At 28.9% G+C, this 22,128-nt stretch overlaps 1 protein-coding gene across 1 annotated transcript; it reads left to right on the forward strand.

The window, feature by feature from the left end:
* Positions 1 to 14,396: 14,396 nt before the first annotated feature.
* On the forward strand, positions 14,397 to 15,132 carry LOC129307994 (zinc finger protein 2-like). Its single transcript, XM_054948947.1, has one exon. It carries the CDS (start codon positions 14,431 to 14,433, stop codon positions 14,929 to 14,931), a length of 501 nt encoding a protein of 166 aa, XP_054804922.1. The 5' UTR covers positions 14,397 to 14,430; the 3' UTR covers positions 14,932 to 15,132.
* The last annotated feature ends 6,996 nt before the right edge of the window (positions 15,133 to 22,128 follow it).

The following is a 22,128-nucleotide window of genomic DNA, read 5'->3' on the forward strand; positions in this document are numbered from 1 at the left end:
GCGATCCCACACCTAGAAACATCACTAGATGGATCAAGAGATATATACATTACTAGCACCTTAGATTTGCCACCACGAAAAAGAGCCAACAAGAGCCACAAAAAAGATGGCCGTCACTTTCTCTCCCCCCCCAAAAACACCAATCAAATGAATTAGCTCCATATCTATCCAACCATTGGTAAAGCCACCACCAAGCAAGAGGCATCGCAAAGAGCACTCCTCAAATTTGATTATTTTCGAGTCAATGAACCATCCCTCCATCAGCAAAACCAAGCAAAAGCAAGGAAGAAAACAACAACGAAAACAAAGCATGGATGTCTCCCCTTCGGCAGATGCTAGACAAGGAGACATCGTGACCCTTCACTCACACCAGACGAGACAAAGTGATCGTGTATGTTGGGACCAAATTTCCTTTAATTAAATAATTAAAGACACATTTGCTCAATAAAAATAAATAAATTGCACAGTCGTAGAGGTACAATGTTTTGGGCTTTGCCATTTTTAACAAAAAACAATAAATTTTGTGAAGCCTGATGATAAATAATTGAGTTGTTAGTTGGGAATTTGGCCAACTGTATCATATAGGTTGGGGGGCTTGTGGGTTGAAGTATTAAATATGACAACCTATCAACATATTTAATTTTTTTTTTTGCATGAATTTTAAAAAATTACGCATAAATGATAAGTTCCATTATGATATTCCATACAGTTGAAAAATATTCACATTATATACGTTCGAGATTGATCCATTTTAGATCTGTTTGTCTTGTGCAGTTGTAGTGCCAAAACTTCCTTCATTTTTTATTCTTTTATTTTTTAAAATTTTTTATAAATAATATGAGTTAAATGGAACAACTCTATTTTATTTGAGTAATTAGCCTGTTCGATTGAGTTATTTGATCCAATTTAATTTTTTATACATAGGCATAATAACAGTATAAAAATATTAAAAACTTAGAAAATTGCATTATTTATAAATTATAAATAATACTCTATAAAAATAAGTAGGCTACACACAAAAATTATGCATTAATTTAAAATATAATTAATAATTTAGAGATAAATGAGTATAGAATTTGAAAAGCATATGCCTATTTGTAAATTTGAAATTGCAGTAGTTAATTTTGTATAATTAAGGTGAGTTGAATCCTTTTTTTTTTTGTGAGATGTGATTTGAATCTTTAAATGAACTTCTTGTATGTTGTACAGATTTAAAGTAAAGTGCTCTAATCATAACTAAGATATTGCAAATTGGACTAACTAGTAAATAAGTCAAGTCTTTGGTTTCATAATTTAGAGGTCAAACTAGCTTATACGTTATATATCATACTATTAATACTTAATCGCAACATGTTAATCAAAGTTCAACTATTAAACTAAGAACCAATGTCATGAATCATGATTAGTTTCATGGCTAATTTGGTCTTTAATGTATTGGTTAATTATTTGGTGTCAAATTGTCAAATTCAAAGCTTCAAACAAAAGAGATAAACTCACAAAATATATGTTCTACTTTCAAGAGACACATGGTTAGTAGTGGATTCATTATTTTTTTAATCTTTATCTCTTGTTGCATTTTAAGTTTGAAGAGAGAATAAAGCATGAGTAATAATGAGTGGAAGCGATTTTTTTTTTACCAGAAAAAGGTTTATCGATTAAAAACAAAAAAGAAACAAATACAAAGATAAGCAACAATCTAGAAACAAAAAATCCTGCCACTATGGCCAAAAAAGTCATATAGAAACTCCCACATTAGAGTGCTGATGCAAAAAAAGCTCCAAAAAAAAAAGAAGAAGACAGATCCCATATACTTCCCCCCATCAGAACGCTTTCAAAGAACTCCCATAGGTTAAAAATAAAAAATAAACGCTTTTGTAGGGTTTTTTTTTGTAATAGCGCACTAACCTGAGGAACAAAGCCCAAAAAACCCTAACCCTAGACAACGGAGCAAGGAGTATCTAATGCTGTTGTCGCTAACTTTTGCTGTTACGCTGGAATCCCCAACAAAATAAAAAGCCATCGACAATACAAAGCCATAAGGGATGAGGGTTTAGAGAATCACCCAAGAGGTACCACCATGACTGAACCCCAAAACAAAACACATCTATGGATGCCGACAAAACAGACATAGTTAGCAAGTGGAAGAAGAAAAGAGGACGGTGAGCCCGCACCAAGAAACATAGCGCGATGGATCAAGAGATATTTATCACTAGCATCTTAGATTTGCTACCTCCAGAAAGAGCTAATAACAAGAGCCTCCACAAAGATGGCCATCACTTTCTCATCCCCAAAAACACAAATTGAATTAACTAGCTCCATATCTATCCAGTCACTGGCAAAACCACCACCAAGCAAGGGACATCACAAAGAGCATCCCTCAGATATGATTATTTCAGAGCCAATAAAACACTTCATCATCAGTAAAACCAAACAAAAACAAGAAATAGAAAGAAAACTAAAACAAAAACAAAGAATGGACCTCCTTCAACAGAAGCCAAATAAGGAGATGCTATGACCCTTCGCTCGCACTAGATGAGACGCAACTCCCTCTCGCAGCAAGATAAAGATATAAACAATATTGTAAATTAAAAAATATATTGAAAAATTATTCACTCGATTGAATCTAACAATATTTAAATATAACAAAAAAGTTGTACTAAAATAAAAGATTAGGACTGAAATTATTGTAATCAGAAATAAAAGAAGAAGCAGGATTCGAATCAAGAGAGAATGCTTTTGTAAGGATAAGAGGGGTCCGTACAACATTCATTGACCTGATTGGGTGAAGTGGTAACCCAACTCATCTCCCAATATTTAAAAAAAAAAAAAAAACAGAGCCTTCGATCGACAAGTCCATTTCTTTGGGTCAACTAGTGTTACTCGTATGTCTGCCACTCTCCTCCATTTCTTCCTTTCTCTCTAATTGATCCTAGATCACAATTCAATTTTATATATTACAAATTTTTAAATTTTATGTTTATTTAAAAAAATTTAACTTTAGGAAAATTACTTCCTTAAAATGATTTTAGTTTGATTTTAACCTTTTGTAATATATATATTTTTAAACTTGATATGTTGTAACGTATAATTCTTTTGTTTTTGTTTTGGTTCCTTTTCAATTCTCCACAACAGAACAAACCTTGGGTTGCTTCTTTGTCCTTATTCTTTTCTTATCTTCTCTCTTTCTAATCATATCTCCACATGTTCATGCATATGCCTGTTACAGCCACTTTGGTAATTCCTATATCATATTATATTTTAAATGTATTGTTTAAACTCCTCATATTTTTTTTTCATAGTTTTTAATTGTTTTATTGATCATAATAAAAAAATTAAATATTAATGATATAGTACATCTTGAAATTTTTGTTAACCTAGCTTATCTCGAACAGGCATGATAGAAAATTACCATTTTTCAATATTTTGCTAACTTATTGCTATGCATGCCTCCTTGTTCCATCCGGTCCCTAATATAATATAAATTTAAAAATTTTTTTCTTGCTATAAAATAAAGCTCGAGTAAGTAATTCTTTTTTTAATTTTACCCCTTGTTTTTTATTTATTATGATTTGAATTTCTAGACGGAAATTTAATGTGATTATAAAGTACAAAGAAAGACAAAATTAAAAAATTCCATATATTTTAAAATAATTTTAAGTATATAATTACCCTTTCTTTTCTTTTTTGGTTAAAAATATAACTATAATTTTTTAATAAGCACGAAGTTATTAAGTTGCCTTATATTAAGCATAGGAACTAGAAGAGAGCATGTATTATATATACTCCTTTTAGACTTTAATATAAGACAAATTTTTAAAAATATTTTTTATTCTTAATATAATGCAAAGTTATAGTAATTAATGCCCTTTTTCTTTCAATTTTTACCCAAACAAAGCTTTTTAATGTTATCCCTTGTTTGTTCATTATCGTTTGAATTCCTATATAACAATTATTATTATTATTATTATTATTATTAATAATCGTAAAGAAAGGTAAAATTGAAAAGTTACATAGTTTTTAAAAAATAATTTAATTTTAAAGATATAATTATTATTTCTTAATAAGTTTGAAATTGATTAATTTTACCTTACATGTTAAAGATCGGGGTAGCGGGTGTGTATACAATTATATATGCACATGACATGGAAAGTAATTTTTCACTTTTATTGGGAAGCACCGCTACAAATTGTAGAGCAGAGGCTCTTATGCATCATGACTTGTTTACACGAGCTTGTCCAAGAACTTATAATCCAATAGAATGATCTCACTCAATGCCCAATGTTAATTAAGACACTCCAGAAATTCTTAAATAAATTCAGTACATCACGTATTCTTAAATAGATTCAATAAAATGTATCATTATTTTTAATAATTTTATTTTTATACTAAAATGCCAATTTAATGTATTGCCTCTTCTCGTTCTACTATAATTACTGTTAAAATTTATTTATATTTAATATCACCGGATTGCCAATAATGCTGTAGAGTAAGCCATGCTTCATTATTTTTCTTCGTCTTCTTTAATTTTAATATATTGACTCTGCATATATATGACCATTGAGATAATTTCATCAATCTTGCACATTTCTCTTCCCTTGCAAAGATAGCACAATTAAATCAAGCAAATTAAAATACAATTAGATCCTCGTTAATATATTTCTGAATTTGAATATTGTAGATGAGCGCAGAAATAATTATACTCTTTAAATACATAGTGGAAAGCATAATCACACAACAATTAGGAAATAATTATACATTATTAATTAAATTTAATTTGATATTTAAGATGAGAGCCAACACATCTGTACCACAAGAAAACAATGATCTTGTCATGAAAAAATTGAGAGAAAATCATTAAAATTCGTACGTAGAGAAAAAACTTCCTCACGAATTTTCTTGTGTATTTCTTGTATAAAGAGAAGTATTCCAATATAAATAATTTTCTCACACAAACTTCGAATGAAATTTTTTAAGTGAAAATGCTCGCATTGAATTTTTGTGATAAACATTTCTTACAAAATATTCCAAAAAAAGCATTTTTATCATGGAGAAATTCAGGAGAATTTTCTTTTTGGTCCTTGAGCAAATCATTGTATAATGCCGAATTTCGCACAACAAATTCTGCAAAAAATCCAAAAAATAGGAATATGCAAATTTTTCGCTGAAATTTGTGAGAGATCTACATGTTTCCACATATTTTTCATTAAATAGTCCATCAGAAATTCGAGAAAAATTGTCACAAATGAAAATTTTCACAAAAATTTTTGTGAGACTTTCACAAAAAATTAAAGCAGCAATTTTCGGAAAATTGTATTGGTTTATTTCACACACATATTAACAAGTAATGCAATACAGTCAGAAGTAACCAAGCAACCAACAATAGACGGCCACATAACCACAAAATTTTTACGTTTAATTTCTCTCTCCTTTATCTTGAAATAGTCTCTCATAGTTGTTCTTTATGAGAAAATTCTACTAAAAATGCCATTTGAGATAAATATCACGAGAAAGCATGAGAGAAGTTTTGATTTCTTTTTTTATTTTTCCCCCATGAAATTTTTTTTCTTATAATGAAATGCACAGACATATCATAGGTGTAAATAAAAAGTGTAATTTTACTTTTCACCCCAAAAAAAATGTAATTTTACTGGCCATTTTAAATATGTAAGTGTTGAATAATTTCATTCTCTTGAAGTAGATATGAAATAGATGGCTGAGATTTTGGATAAGTGATTACAAATTATAATCCATCAAAATTGTATAAAATCTACAACCATAAAAGTTGGATGGTGTCTCGTGTTATCCTATACAGTGAAACGCATGTCCGAATAGTTGAGAAGAGAGAAAGACACACACACACACACACACACACACACAGAGAAAGAGAGAGAGAGAGAGAGAGATTGGTGTCCATTACTGCGAACATCAATTAGAGCATGGCTCCACCTATATGTGAGTGGAATTCGAAGTCAGACAGTGAGGCACAGTACGACAAACTCATTGATGTAACTGTTGAACCATTCTCGGGACACTTTCAGACCTGGAAATGAAATGATTACAAGTATATGATCTTAATCAAAAAAGATAGGACTCAAACATGTGAACTTTTGGAGTAAATGACTTGGAACACATGTTTCCATATGATCATAAAGTTCAGACGTTGATTCAAGTATAGACTTTAGAGTCTTGTGAGTTGATGATTATACTGAGTGTGTGGAAGTCTTATCTCTTGCAAGTTTATAAAAGACAATATGAAGGTGTGGTCCTCAATGGGTTGACCCTAATCTAATCTAATCTGACTCATAAAGGAGCCCATGAAATTAAAATATTCAAAACCATTTACGTTCCCAACATTTAAGGAGTTTCATCTGGGTGCTTTGATGACCTTGATCTCACCAACACATAGACAAACGTCCCTCTACTCTTAAATGCACGACCACTTTTAGAAACCCTACTTAATCTAAAATATAGGATAATTTGTTGTCTTTACAATTTTTTCCAATATTACTCTTCTTTCACTTAATTTATCAATTGTGTTGAACTCTTGATTTCACTTTCTAAACTTACCATTTTTATGTTTACATACAAAATTATATCAACTCGCTCATAAATTCAAACTAAATACAAGTTTGGTTAAATTCACGAGTGACTTGGTGAAACTTGTTGACTTTTTACCTAGCTAAGTAAGTTAAGTATATTGTGGAGCTCAGTTTATGGAAACAATACATGGTTTACAACAACAAGCTTTATCTTACTATGTGGGATTAACTACGTGAATTACATAATGCTATTATTCTTTATCATTAACTAAGCTTTTAGGAATATTGTTCACTAGGAAGTATTGTTTAACAACTTTTATAAATGTTTTCTTTGGTTTTTCTTTTTACTAGGATCAAGGCTATCAATTCCACTCTCCTCATCTTGGTGTTTCCCATGGCCTTTCCTAAACAAGCATTTTCTCCATAAAAGGTGCCACATGCTCACTTTTTTTTGTATATGCTCCTTTCATTTTTTTTATCTCTTTGTGTACTGCATATTTATAACAATATTTTCATTTCTGTTATTTCAATGTTATGCTTATGTTGTCCTTTTAAAATAACATTCATCGCCATGTAACAGGATTGGTTTTAAAGTAGTTTGATAAAACTTTCTTTCAAATTTATTAGGTATTTTTCTATTATAAATAACTCATTTAGTCTTTCTCAATTATGACTTGGTTTAAAGAAAAATAAAACTCAAATAACAAAAACTAATATTAGTAAAAAAGAAAACAAGAAGCACAAAAAATAAGTTTCCCTAATTTAAAATTTCTATATATATTAAATATGATAATCTATCAATATAGATGGATTTAATTTTAATAATTTATGTTTAAAATATATTTAAATCAAATCATGGCTGTATTTTGTATTTTAATTATATAATTATTTATTTTTAATGGCTACTATGAGTTTACAATCTGGGTTCACCATTCAAGTTTATATTCTTATCATGAGTTTAGTTAAACTTTTGTGTTTGACAACTTTTCATATTGCTATGTGGGAATTGTGGACAATTATTGTAGTGAAGGGTAAAATTAGAAAATTAACATTTTTTAACAACATTAAGGATAAAGCCAACATTTCTTAAGATGCTTCTAATAACTACTCTCATATTATTATATTACCAATGCAACCATCCTTTTAAATGGAAGAAGTATTAAAAAAATAGCATTAATTTTTTTATTAAAAATAGTATTAATTAATTTGTGATAAATCATAGGAATGTAATTATAATCTACAGCTTTTTCTTAAATGGGCGTAATGACATCATGCAAGTTCTATCCAATTATTAAGCTAACGTTCAAATTGATGGATTTGGATTAGATTTAAAATATTGTATTTAAGCTCACTAGAACTTCAAGTGAAAACAGAAGATTCAGAACGGCAAACTTACCTTCATCCTTCAATTGGTATTAAATGAGATCGAGACGTATGAGAGAAGAGACACTTGTAACAACTGTTTTGACAGTAAAAACATGAAAAGAATGAAAGAATTGTAATGATTGAAACTTTAAATTGCCAAGCTAGTACTAAGAAAATTTGGAAATAAATAAAATTATAATAAGAATTGAATTTAGATTTAAATTAAATTCAAATTCACAGATTTTTATATATTCAAATGGCTTAAATTCAAATTCCCATTAATCCAAAATATAACATAAACAAATTTAATAGCGTAGATTTGCTCATATTACTCTGAACATAACTAAAAACAAAATTTGATAGTATTCACCATACTGAGTTACCAAACCATGGAAACTATTATATTACAGCTTTGTGACCAAAAAAGATATCTTCAAGTGTTGATATGTCCTTTTCCATTTCATGCTTCCAACTATGTATAACTTTTGATTGGGAAACCAGCAAATCTGAACAGATATTCGCGCACTCACTTTATTCCTCCTCCTTTTTTGTGTGTTGGATCTTGATATACCACATATATTAGTATTGATATAGAATATAAATTTCTCTAAACTTACTTATTTCACAAATCATGAAACAGAATGATCACTTAATCTACTTTATACAATTAATGCAAAGAAAAACACATTTAGTATGATTATTTACAAGGTATATCCTCTCTCTGGTCCATAAAAAAGGGCTAAACCACTCAATGATTCTTGAAAAAACGTTGATTGAAACCTCAATTTTTTCAAAAATTATATGTCTTTTTAGTTATACCCTCATTAAATATCCTATATAAATGTCTTAATAATGACAATTACAATTTCAATAGACTATTTTTTTATAGTATCAATCAACTATTTTTTCAAAAAGAATAATAAATGAGAAGTAAGGATATAATTGAAAAAAATTATTACAACTACCTAATACTCTATATTTGAAACTAAACAATGCTTCTAGAAAATGTCATATTACTTGATTCATGTTCCTAATTGTTTGACCACTAATTAGATTACTTTGTTCTCTTGCTTAATGCTTGAGAAAGCTATTGGTTAAATATACAACTTGAGCTTGATTATGCAAACTAAAAGCTTGCAGTGTTGAGTAAATAGCTTGATCTAATCGCTATAGAGGTAGAGATGTACTTAGAGTTGGGAATATGGATCAAGTTATATGAATTGGCCTTGATACCATGTTATAAGGCTCGGGTTGGGTTGGAAAAAATATTAAACCATATAAAAATGAATGTTTTTTAGCCTAGACTAACTAACTTATGACCCAAATGATTTAGCTTTGATGAGTTAGGGTTAGCGCATTTAACCCATATTATTTTAGAAAAGATAACAGAAAATTTAAAAATAAAGAATGGAGGGAATTTTAGCACTAAAACCCCACAAGACAAGTAAATTTTGGAATAAATCATTATAGAACTTATCAATTAAGTATAATTTTAAAAACATCAAAAAATTTAAAAAAATGGGTTGGTGAATTGGCTATTTGACTTACTAACGCATAAGGGTTGGATTGAGTTGAGATTTTTTTAACTTATATAAAAATAGAATTTTCCTCAACCCATATGAGTTAAACTATATGATGGACCTCATGGCACGGATGACATAGCATTAATGGCAACGAAGCTTGACGGTTGGTAATCATGAGCATGGTGACATGGAAGGAGCCCAATACTTCCAATCCAACATACCTAAAGACCCATTACAATATATTGGAGGTCCAATGACAAGAGCCCAAACTAAAGCCATGAAGCAAGCATTGTTCAGTCTTGTGCAAGAAGTTTAAGAGCTTGGAGAGCATTGGGGCACTCCTCTCAAGCCAAAGGAGAGTATCTATACGTGTATAATGTATTTAAGATTCAAACTCATGAAGAGTCAAGCCCAAGAGATGCAAACCCAAGCCTAATGCAAGAGAGACTACAAGTTGAGCCTCTTGCAAGTAAGGAGGCATGAAACCCTAGTAAAGAAGTCAAGAGTGACGTGATTTTAAATCCTTTATGATCTCTTAATTGTCTCTTAAATTATTTTCTATTTTAATAGTCATTTGATTTGATTTCCTATTTTGAGTCTAATCAAAGGTTAGAATTAATTATAGTATTAATTTCTAAATTTCGTAATCCCATAATTTTAGGATCACATCTCCTAAATTATGTAGCTAAATATTTTATTATTATTTTATATTATTTCTCCTTTTAATATTAGGAAATTAGGGTTTTAATTTTAGAAAATATTCTTTTCTATGAGCCTATATGAATTAAGTATGCTTCCTCTTGTAAAAACCACAGAAGTTGAATGAAATTATTCATTTTTTAGAGTTTATAACTCTTGTGAGCCTTAGTGCTTTGTGATGGCATTCGTGTGAGAAACAGACGTAATCAAGAGCGTGATCAACTTTTGTGGTGTCTTCGAAGGTTGAGATTCTTAGAGGCAGGTGCTCTAGAGGATCTTCTCTTGATCATTATCCTATTGTTTACTTCATATCTTTCTTTATTTCTGTCATAAATTTCGTCTCTTTCTTTTTGTTCTTGTATTTTTATTGTGTTTCAGGATTCTGTCCCTAAACTAACACGATTCTGCTTCTGCGTCCCCTATCACTATATGATTTGAGTTGGCCTATATTTCCAACTTTAGATTACTCACTAATTAGTCTCATGTATTATTACTCTTGTACTTGACTACATAGCATATTTTTTACACAGATTTTTGTGAGAACGATAGCTTTTCTGATGATTTCACTAGCTACTTGCCATGACATGTGCCCTTGCAAGGTTTTGATAGCTTTTAATACGAATTACTAATTTAATAACAAATGATTATTCCTAATTGCGACAAAACAGAAACATGTCCACAACCATTCCTACCGGTTGGTGAAGGGTGGTCTCATTTTTCCCATGTGATCTGAATGTCTCTCTCTATGACGGTCTTCACTAACCTAGTCTTTGCTTCTAGGGATGCTTTTGGTCATACATATGTTATATTATTATTAATATTAATATAATAATTTAGTGTATAATTATTATATCAACGATGGCATTCCCTTGGAACGAAGGGTGTAAGAGGCATCCACGTCGTTTATGTTTTTATTTTTAAATTAAAACTTCAAAAAGGAAAAAAGACCAACTTAATTAGTTCATTTTTAATATATGATGTAAAACCAGTATGTAATGGACTTTTAATTACCATTCCATAGATAGAGAGAGAGAGAGAGGGTGCTGACGCGCCACTGAAGTTGGAAGTTTGGAACAAAATAATTTGGTTTCATTTGTTCATTTTTCTACTGTTATTCCAACAAACAAATTGAATCTAACATTTTACTCCCTCATATCACTATTATAGGATACCAAAAACCTTTTGGCCTTTAATATAAAACAGCCAAAGGGTTACTTATTATCATTTTTCAATTTTACCCCATTATAAATGTAATTTTCTAGCTCATCGTTTACTGTGTATCTCTCTCTTTCTATTAGATTCAAGTTACAAAAAATTCTTATTTAAAGACATATTTAATAAATTAAATGTCATCCCTTAATTTTAAAAGGAAAAATTAATCATTTGATTCTTGTAGTTTTGACTCAATTATAACTCAATCCTTAAATTTTGACTCGTTATAATTTAATTCCTGAACTTTGCCTCTTGTAATTTAATCATTACAGTTTCAATCTCTTAAATATTGATTCTTATATTTTAAAAAATAAAATTATAAAGATTAATAATATTTTAAATTTTGATATTTATAAATATTAAAAGGGTTTAGTAATTTAAGATATTAGTAATAAATTTTACAATATTTTTAATTTTTATAATTTTATTTTTTAAAATATAAGAACCAATATTTAAGATGTTGAAATCTCAGAAATTAAATTATAAGAGGCAAAGTTTAGAAACTAATTTACAATCAAGTCAAAACTTTAAATACTGAGTTATATCGAGTCAAAGTTGAAAAATTGAGTTACAATTGAATAAAAACTATAAGAACTAAATAATTAATTTTTTTCATTTTAAAAATAGTTGAAAACACTTTATAATACTCTAAACTATAATTAAAAAAAGAATAGTTGAGTACGGACCGGGAGTATATGTCGATATACTATAGTGCTGTACATATATCTTCGTAATTAATGTCTGTCTCTGATTTTCAAACACCACAAATTTTAAGATTGATACAGTTCTGTAACAATTTCACCAGACAAATTCTTACAGCTTGTTTTCTGCGTGTGTGTGTGTAGTGCATATATATATATATATATATATATCACAGCTATATAAAGTACATGCATATGAGTCATAAATAATCTTTGGATTGGTTTGTTGAAGTACAAACGAAACACTTCAATTGACTGATTGGATACTGTGTTAAACTAATTAAAGGGTTTAATTAACGCAAGAATCAATGTTTGCTTAGGTTTCAAATTTCAGTGATCATACGGCAACAGAACGTAGTTTCTTGGTTCATTACGTGTCTGTGATTCACAGACAAACTTTGCCGCAATCATAGCCGAACCCAAGACTATGATCCCCCAATCATGGTTTTCTATTAATTTAATTGAACCCTAATCTGCATTACAAATAACAATAATGCTTGTTAATTGCGATCCCTTTAATTTTGTCTGCTACGTACGCTTATCATTTTAATATGCCTTCACCCATGTGCTTGGTCAAGTCAACAAACTGTGCCATGGATCAATACAATAATGCTACAACGTTAACTCATTCTCAGGCTCTCACTATCACGTTGATGTGCAAAGCATAGTCATATTCATTGAATAGTTGTCAGGTTTGTGATGACCTGGACTAGTATTCTACAGCAAGATACGTATACTACTGACGGATTTTTTTAATTAAATTATTATTTGTTTTAGAAAGAAAAACTTAATTTTCCTGTTTAGTATGTAGGCACGTACTTCTTAGGCTTTAAAAATCTTGTAATATCTCCCACTGGTGAAAAACGCTCTTCACAGTACTGCCTATTTCGCTTCTCTCTAAAAAGTAAATAAACAATTAACGTATTATCTGTGAATAAATTTTAGGTAGCATTTAAACTTTTAGATTTAAAATTTTATATTTAAAATTCTTTGTTTAGACAGTATAAAAAATTTTAAAGATGAAAAAAACATGAGCTGAAATTCAAAGCAAAAATAAAAGATTGAAAGTGACGGATTTACTTGTATTATTCAATCGAGGAGAGATGATATTGAGAGATGAGAGAAGAGGTGAGCTAGAGTAATAGAGGTACCAACAATGAAAAAAAAAAAAAAAAAGGCATTACAGGATTGGAGTAGCTAAAATTTCAAATTAGAGTTTACAGAGAATTTGAAATTACAAAAAAAAAATTATAATAAAACATAAATTCAATTCAAATCCACAAATTTTTATGTGTCTAAATGAAGAATTAATTTGATTTAGATCCAAATCCAAATGCTCACATGGCATCTGATAAGATTATTTGAAATATCAGCATACCAAATGCTATATGACTGCTAGGTATTCCTTGCTTTGTTCATGTTGAGTTAAGAATTGAATGAATGTATATGAAATCTTCAAGTTAATAGAGATGGAATAAAACCAAAATGATTAGCCTATGTTGGTACCTACATATATGTACAAATTATGGGGCAGACAATATATATTGGCTTATATATGTGAAATAGCCGTAACTTACTGATATTACAAGAGGTGCATGATAGCACAAAAGTTTCTATGAATTGATCCGATAATTAATATAATAATCGAACCACTGATGTTGTAAGTCATGGATCATTGTCCAATGGGATGCTGACAGAAAGCTAAGCCCTCGGGACTAAAAGTAAAAATGGTCTATAATCAAAGTTCATGTTTTAGACTAGTCAAGGTCATTTAGCTTGAGCATGCTGTAACACTAAAATTAGAAGTCTGATAGGACTCTGCACAACATATGGCTTTCAATTACTCTTCTCCTTGATGATAAGGGTGTGACAGATTGGAATATAATGTGGGATAAGAGTTTCTGATTAGATGCTTGAATCACAAGCATTCACTTAATGTCGAAGAAAAAATGCTGAGGATAAAATATAAGTGAACCTTATTGATAATGGTCTTGATATATATTGCGGAGATTATTAGTTGTTTAGCACTGAGTATCTGTAGCATTATTTTTATTTTTACATTTTTGGGCCATAGACCGACAAAGGGTCCTAATTCTGCCATTAATGAAGGCGACAAGCTCTTTGATTCCCCACTGATCTTGCAGATATATGTCCCTCTATTTCTCACTCTATACGATCCTCTTTTTCACTCAATAATACTACACTAGTTTGTATTTGCAGGAACAGTGAACCTCCCTTACAGATTTCTAATTTCCATTAAAAAAAAGGTCTCTGTCTTTCTCACCCTCTCACCTCACTTCGCAGCCTATATCTCTTCCTCTCTATTGCGTTCACTTGCACAGCCGCTGAGCAAATAGTTTCTTTCCTTTTCTCTCTATCTGTAACTTAACCATGAGCTTCCGTTCTTCCAACACTTCTCTTCATCATCATCATCATCATTCACGTGAGATCGATAACATTAATCTAGATCTTCTCCTTGAGCTGTCTTCATCATCTTCCAATAATTCATCTTCTCCACCAGCAGCTAATAATTACAGTATGGAGCCTCGTGTATTCTCGTGCAACTATTGCCAGAGAAAGTTTTACAGCTCTCAAGCTCTGGGAGGTCACCAGAATGCCCACAAGCTTGAGAGGACGCTGGCCAAGAAGAGCAGAGAACTCAGTTCCATGCAGAATTTTGGGTTCTCATCATCAGATCGCAGGTCTGGCACGGCTAGCAGCTTCAGTGGCTCGAACCATGTTGCGCATGTGGGCTCGATCAGTCATGGACAAGCTGGTGGGGTTAGCTATGAAAGAAGAGAGTTTGGCTACGGCGGTTCCAACTCCAGGTCTGAAAATAATGTTCAGGATCAAGATATTAACGGTCAACTTGACTTGTCTTTGAGGCTTTAATCAAGATTTCAATTTAGAACTGCGAGCTTTTAAAGTACCAGCCCTTGGGTTTTAAATATAAGGTGAGATTTCCATTTTGCAGAGAAAAATGAGAAACTTGGGGGATTTTTGCTCACTATGTAAAAGATAACTGTTTCTTCTGAGTATTAATTAATGATTCTGATAGGAACAACTGTGATGAAAAAAGAATGAATGTAGCAATGTGGGAGTTGATAATTAAAGCACATTGAAGAGAGACGAAATTGACGATCATGCTTTGGTACGTTGAGGCAATTTGTAAGCTAGCTTTATATATATGATGGATATATATATATATATATATATATATTAATTTTGATCGATGATTGTGTTACCATTTTTATTATCGTTTTGTCTGCTTTTTGGCATAGAAATTAAATACATAGTATACATGATAAATCTTTCACGCTCAGAATGATTTATATATATATATATATATTGTAGCAATCATTACGCAACTAAAATTTGTATTTATATGTGATTTAGATTTAGTGAGTAGCTTAAATCCATTCACTATGAATAGTATCTTAATTATAGTTATTAGATTTTATATAATTATTTATTAGATTTTATTAATATTTTGAAATTATTAAGATATATTTTCTTACAAAAATTCGAAATAATCATCACGGATAAACACTATTTATCCTTCTTAAAATTTCAGATTTTGTACTTTATTAATATTATATAACAAAATATCTAATAGCCATTCGATTAAATCCTTTTACAGGGTTCTAGCTGAGAATGATTTGCTCAATTCATAATGTTGTGGAAGCTAATTAATTTGCATACAATATTAAGTATGCAACAAGTTTTTTTTTCCCAAAACAAGTATACAATGGGTTAACTACATAATAAGCACATACGATATGCCAAATTAATATAACATTTTAAAATATTAAATTAAATTGTTGGTGGTAGATATGTCCTCAAAGAGGTACCCACAAGTTGCTTACCAGATTAATCTGGATCAAAGACCTAGGATACCAAAGAAAAAAAAATATTAAAATGTTCTTTAGACATTAATTTTAATTTATGAGTTGAAATAAGGAGATGAATAGATAATAACAATTCATCAATATATTTATGTATGAGAATGAGAAAATTAATCTGTAGATCCTACTTTTTTAAAAAATTTAAATTAAATCTCTATAGTTTATTTTATTTTAATTAGACTCTTATAATTTGATTGATTAAATTTGTTAATCCCTAAAGATTAAAATCGTTAATTTTTTCTTTTAGAAATGAAATTAAGAATTTGTATATTTTTTATTAAAAGATTATATAAGGACCTAAATTAATTCTCCCTTTGAAATGTAGTAATGTTTTGAAAATTACTGTGATTGAAAGATATGTGAAGTTTATTGAAAGTACCGTTTGACATTGGCTTAAGTTTACTCATATAGTAAGAATTGTGGATGAATATCAAATCTTAATTCAAAATCTTAATATTTAAGCTTATGGGTTATTTTATTTAACTGTATATTAATTATTATGTACAACTTTATCTAACGAGTGACTTCCTATATTGGTTTAAGTCCATTTGTGCTTGGATAATTTTACATTTTATAATTTAATTTATGAGATTTAATTATCTTCTCTTAATTTCATTTCAGTTTAATTTAATCATTTAATTTCTTCTAAAAATTATTTAAATATTTAATTTTATTTTAACATTCGACTTCAAACAATTCACGCGCGACTCTTTTTATGATCTTATTTAATAACAAGTAACATTGTCAACTTGTAATCAACTTGTTATAACTCAATCGTTATTACCCTTGTTCCCTACAAACTACCCCAAAACTGTCTTGTAAATTTCAAATAATATGCACATAGTTTTTATTGAAGGATTTAAATCCATTGAAGTTGATATGTTAATTTCTGTAAAGTTTACCTTTTTAAGAAAGAAAGAGAATATTTATATTTAATAAAAACAATAAAAGGAAGGAAATTACTTTAAAAGAAAAAATTTACTGAAATTCACATATCAAATAGTATGAGATGCAAGGGCGCGCCCATATGATATTGTAGTGATGAGACATTCATAAAAGGAAAATAATGTTAGCGTAAAAATAATATAAATCACGTGATTTTATAAGAAAGAGATGGGACAACATGAAATTAAGAGATAAAAATGCCTATAATTAAGTAAAAGATTAAATTGTAATGAAAGTTTAATTAAAAAATAAGAGCCGAAATTGAAACACGTACTTTTTGCCTTTTCAAAAAAGCACGTACTGATATTTTATCAAATGTGTAAAAGGAAATATAATCGGACAAGGATTGTTGGTACTTTGAACAGTACTCCTGATGTGGGTTAGATATGGTCGGCCATAATTGTAAGTTTCAACTTATGTGATCCATGTTTGTCATAGTTAAACTAGTTTCTACAATGTATGTTAAATATCGTTTCAATATTAAAATTAGGGGGAAAATTATATAATTAAGACAATGGTATAATACTGAGATGAGATTATAGGAATCTTCAAGGTTGTAATCATATGAATTGCTGACCTAAGTTGTTGTTGAAGATGAAGAAGATGATGATAATTAAGAGAATGCATATGGTCCACCGGATTTAAAAGTCTTTACGTCCACAAAATATTTTCTTTGTGTGGGACATAATGTGGATGTGAATCAAACACATATATGATGATTATATTGAGCTAAGCTAGAGGTGGAACTTATTTGGGATTTTTATTTTCTATTGGTTTAACTATAAAAGAACAAGATGTTCAGTCTCATTCTTGTTTTAGCCCAAGCAACATCTTCAAGTCCTTTTTTTGGACTCTTTCAACTTCTTGTAAAAGTTTATATGCAATGCAAAGAGTGCGTGTTTAGTTTCCGTTAGTCACAAATTTATTTAATAAAAATTAATTTAGTAAAAGATAGTTGTTGTAGTAAAATTTGTGTTGTAATTTTTTTTAGAAGTCAGTAAGTTTTGAATTATATATACAATAAAATGTGTTTTTGAAAGTACAATTAATAAAAAGGACATTAATTTATAATAATTTATAATTTTTGTTACATAAATATAATATATTATAAATATTTAAAAAATGTGATAAAAATTTTAAATAATATATAAAATTTGATATGTTAAATAATGAAAATTACTTACATATATAGAATATTATATACATATATACATACATATAAAATAACAATTACTTTACTCCAATATATCATTGTTTTAATTGTTAAAATATCTAAGTATCTGAATGCATGCAAGCTTCTATATTCTCATGCTATTTAATTAATAAATATACATGGAGAACATTGATATTTCAAGAAAAAATGCAAAGTCAATTTAAGAAGTTGAGAAAAGTCACATTGGCTAAATATGTTGTAAATGTAATTACGGTGCGGGCGTATCAAAGATAAGTCTCACGTTGACCAGATGAGAGGATCTCCAAGGATTTAAGTACTAAGAAGAAGTAAGATGGTAAATGGACCTAGATGGGGAGAGGTCTTAGCAGACTCTTTTTGCAAAAATACTTTTGACAAAATTAATTAAAAAATATTTATTTAAAAAGAGCTTCCCAAAAAAGCCTACATTTACCTCACTTTAAATTTGAATTCAAAATATTCAATATGTTTTCCCTTAATTACACGTTACTCTTTTTTACTTTTAATTATCACCTTTTAATAGGCTGATTAACGTAGTTGCATCATCCAAAATCATCCGCTTCAATGCCAATTTATTTTATTCAAACGGTGGCATTATTTGTCATTTACCACCCATTATTGCATTTGAATAATTGAATGGATTTGCTTGTATTGATTTTCAAAATTCTCAAATGGTGGCTTTATCCTGTTAGCTTCAACCGCACATTATTTCTTTTAGTGGTTAAAGCCGGATTTGCTCCTACGTTCTTGACCAACGCGGTAGTGATTAATTATGGAGTTTTATTTAGTTAAAATTGGTGAAAAGATTGTGTTGTTCGTATTGCCTAAATTGTCCTTATAGCCGTGCGTGCATGTAACCGGTGCTGAGCCTTTGAGTTTTAAGCAACTCTCTTTCTCTCTCGTGTTTTGCTTTTTGAGTTCAATTTCTCATAAATTATTTCTGTTGTTCTACCACTTTTTATTACATGAGAGTTTCGCTTAATTTAAGAAACTCGACAATTATGTCAAAATTGTTCTTAAAATAATATCTTAATTAGGTACAACTTGAAAAAAATTTTAGACTGCAACCGCTAACAGGATGTCGATCCAACAACATGCTCAAAGTACTTTCGAGAGCTACTTTTATCTTATAATTTTTCTCCAAACAATTTTTAACTTTTGAGAGTGCTTTTGTCACCTACGTTCTCAAATTAAAAGCTTGTTTACCAACCCGAGTCACTTCTTTGTTAATTATGTTCTCGATGATACTGTGAGCGTGCGTGGATAGGTATGCACCGTTTTGTGTTAGGAGTAAATTATTAATTTTAAAAAAATTGAAGTTATATAATTTTCTTTTTTGGTCACAAAGGTATAGATTTATTCCGGTATTTTGGAGTTATTTTTTAAAATTGTGTCGAAATCAGACAAAATAAAGTTTCTTTTCTATTCAAGACGGCAGTCGAATTTCCTTTGAAAGAAAATATTGTGTGTACGAAATTTTCTTGGATTGTATTGAAATCGCATTATCTAACCTATTTTCAAAATATGTGCAAATGTTTCATAAATATTGGTTATGTGTGATTTCAATAAAATTTTGGTAGATCTATTTATTATTTACCCTTTATTTTCCTCAGAAGTTTGATTAAATTTTAAAAATAAAAAAAATATGTGTTTAATTTTAACAAATTTAAAAGGCATCCGTGTTATATTTTTTGTTAAGAAAAGTTATTATAAATTTTGCAAATATATTAAAAAAACGTTAATTAGAGGAATTCTACATAATTTATTTTTAAACTATGGGCCAACACATACTTTTAATTCTTTAATTTTATATAAATTTTATTTTATTTTTTAATTTTATAAAATATTTGTTATTCATTTAATCCTATTAGTAGTTTTAATAACAATAAGTGCATACATTAAAATTTTAAATATTGACAAAAATATTTTTACATGTTAATATATTAAATTTAATTTTTTTAAATAATCATAATTGACACGCAAAATAACCATTTAAAAATGTAAATTTTTTTATTTTATTTACAAAAAAATGAAAAAGCATATTTCTATTAGAGGCACTTCAATTTTTTTAAAAAAAATTGAGTATTTTTTTTTTTGGAACAAAAGTTGGATCATTATAAAACTACAGTGATCTCCCTCAAAAATCACTATAGTTTCCAGTTATCTATAATAATTGATTGATGATGGATGATAATTGATGTGATTTGTGAATAGTATAGATTATAGATATGATGATTGTTATGTAACTTATTAGAAGTGTTACATTTAAATGAGATAAAAATACATATTATAGCATTAGCAAGTGATAATTTTTTATTTATAAATATTTATGAACAAATACAATGTATTTCTCAAACTTTACATGACGTATGAAAAAGAGATGTGCATAAATTATTCTCAATGATGACTAAGTTTGAATTCATGCCTCCTCCCAGGAAGTCAATGGTAGGTTTATCCCATCCCGACTTGACTTTGTTGCTGCAAAACCCTCAATAATATATTTTTAAAACAAAAAAAAAAATTACAGAGATAACTTCCGTACGCATTATATATATTAGCAATACCACTCTTTACAATTAATTCGGTAAATAAATTTTCTGTTTAATTGGGTAAAGTCTTCATAAGACATAACGCAAGTTGCTTAGTATCAAGATGCTGTTTTTGCAATTCTGAAACAGGAGCTGGTAACCACTACTCCACTAGCAATAGCAAGGAACTTTTTGCTGTTCACACCTCACAGCAAACTTAAACCCTATTCAGTGATTCAATGATGCAATCCTGTAATAAAATATTGCTCATTATGCGATTTTTTATGAAAAAATATAAATATTAATTTCTATATTTTTAATATGTTTTGGTATTGTTGGCAACAAAAAAAAAAGCGTTGGTACGTATTAGTTTCTATTTTTTATTTTTTCAAGTCTTTAAATTTCATTTGTTTGCAACGTTAGCTTTTGATGGGAATAAAATTAAAAAAATTAATAAAAATATTACAAGGATATTGTAGATTTAAAAATTAAAATATATTTTACTCCCATATTAATTACGTATATTTTTTTTAATTTAAACTGATTTGAATTATTGTCATCTTTCAACATCTATCATTACTTTTCAGTTATTATCATTTTTTATTTAATTTAGAATTTTTAGGATTTTCATGGACTTATTTTTAAGTTGGGTTGAATCTATAAATAGCACTCAACTCATTTGATTTATACACACATTTAATTAAATAAGAATTACTTATTATTTCACCTTTCTTCTGAGTTTCTTTTTTCTCTATTGGTTCCTTTATTTCTTTTCTTATTCTCTTTCCCTTCTCCTTCCCCATTCTGCATCACTCTTATATTTTAAATAAAACCATAAGAACTTAATGTTGATTGATATACACATAAACTATGTTATTTTCTTGTGATGACTTGATAAAGCTTCGATGAATTGTATTAAAAATGAGCCGTAGGCTAAAAGGAAAAAAAAGCAAGACATTAAATGAAAATCTTTAAACACACAATGGATAAAATTTAGAAAGGAGAAGACATGATGACTGTGGCAACAAAAAAAGTTAAGTCATTTTGCTCATGTAACAATATCCAACTCATCATAATTTTACCAACTCAATAATAAAATTAGCAGAGTTATGTACACATTAACATGTTTAATTTCATCAGTGACAATAAGAAACTAATATGGCAACATATAAAATTTACATGACTTAGAGCAATGAAAAAAAAATATGAAGACTATAATATCAAAACACCCTAAAAGTATAAAAAAAATCAATAGCTGTATTTTTTTTTAAATCCGCAATCCAATATGTTAAACATCATCACAAATTCAAATGGCCTGCTAAACAAAAATAAAATAAATAAATAAAAAAATAGAAATTAGGATAGTCTTTAAGCCAGGATAAATTTCTATTATTCAAGGATAATTATTAGCTGTAGCCCATAGAATGTATAGTGTACTTGAAGTCCAAGATATTTTTTTTCTATAGATAGAGATAGGCTAGTCATGTAGTTCATTAAATGGTGAGTGAACAAAAGGAAG

This window comes from Prosopis cineraria, unplaced genomic scaffold (assembly GCF_029017545.1).
Source record: "Prosopis cineraria cultivar Desert tree isolate PC_DT_omini unplaced genomic scaffold, ASM2901754v1 PC4, whole genome shotgun sequence".
Classification (NCBI taxonomy): domain Eukaryota; kingdom Viridiplantae; phylum Streptophyta; class Magnoliopsida; order Fabales; family Fabaceae; genus Prosopis; species Prosopis cineraria.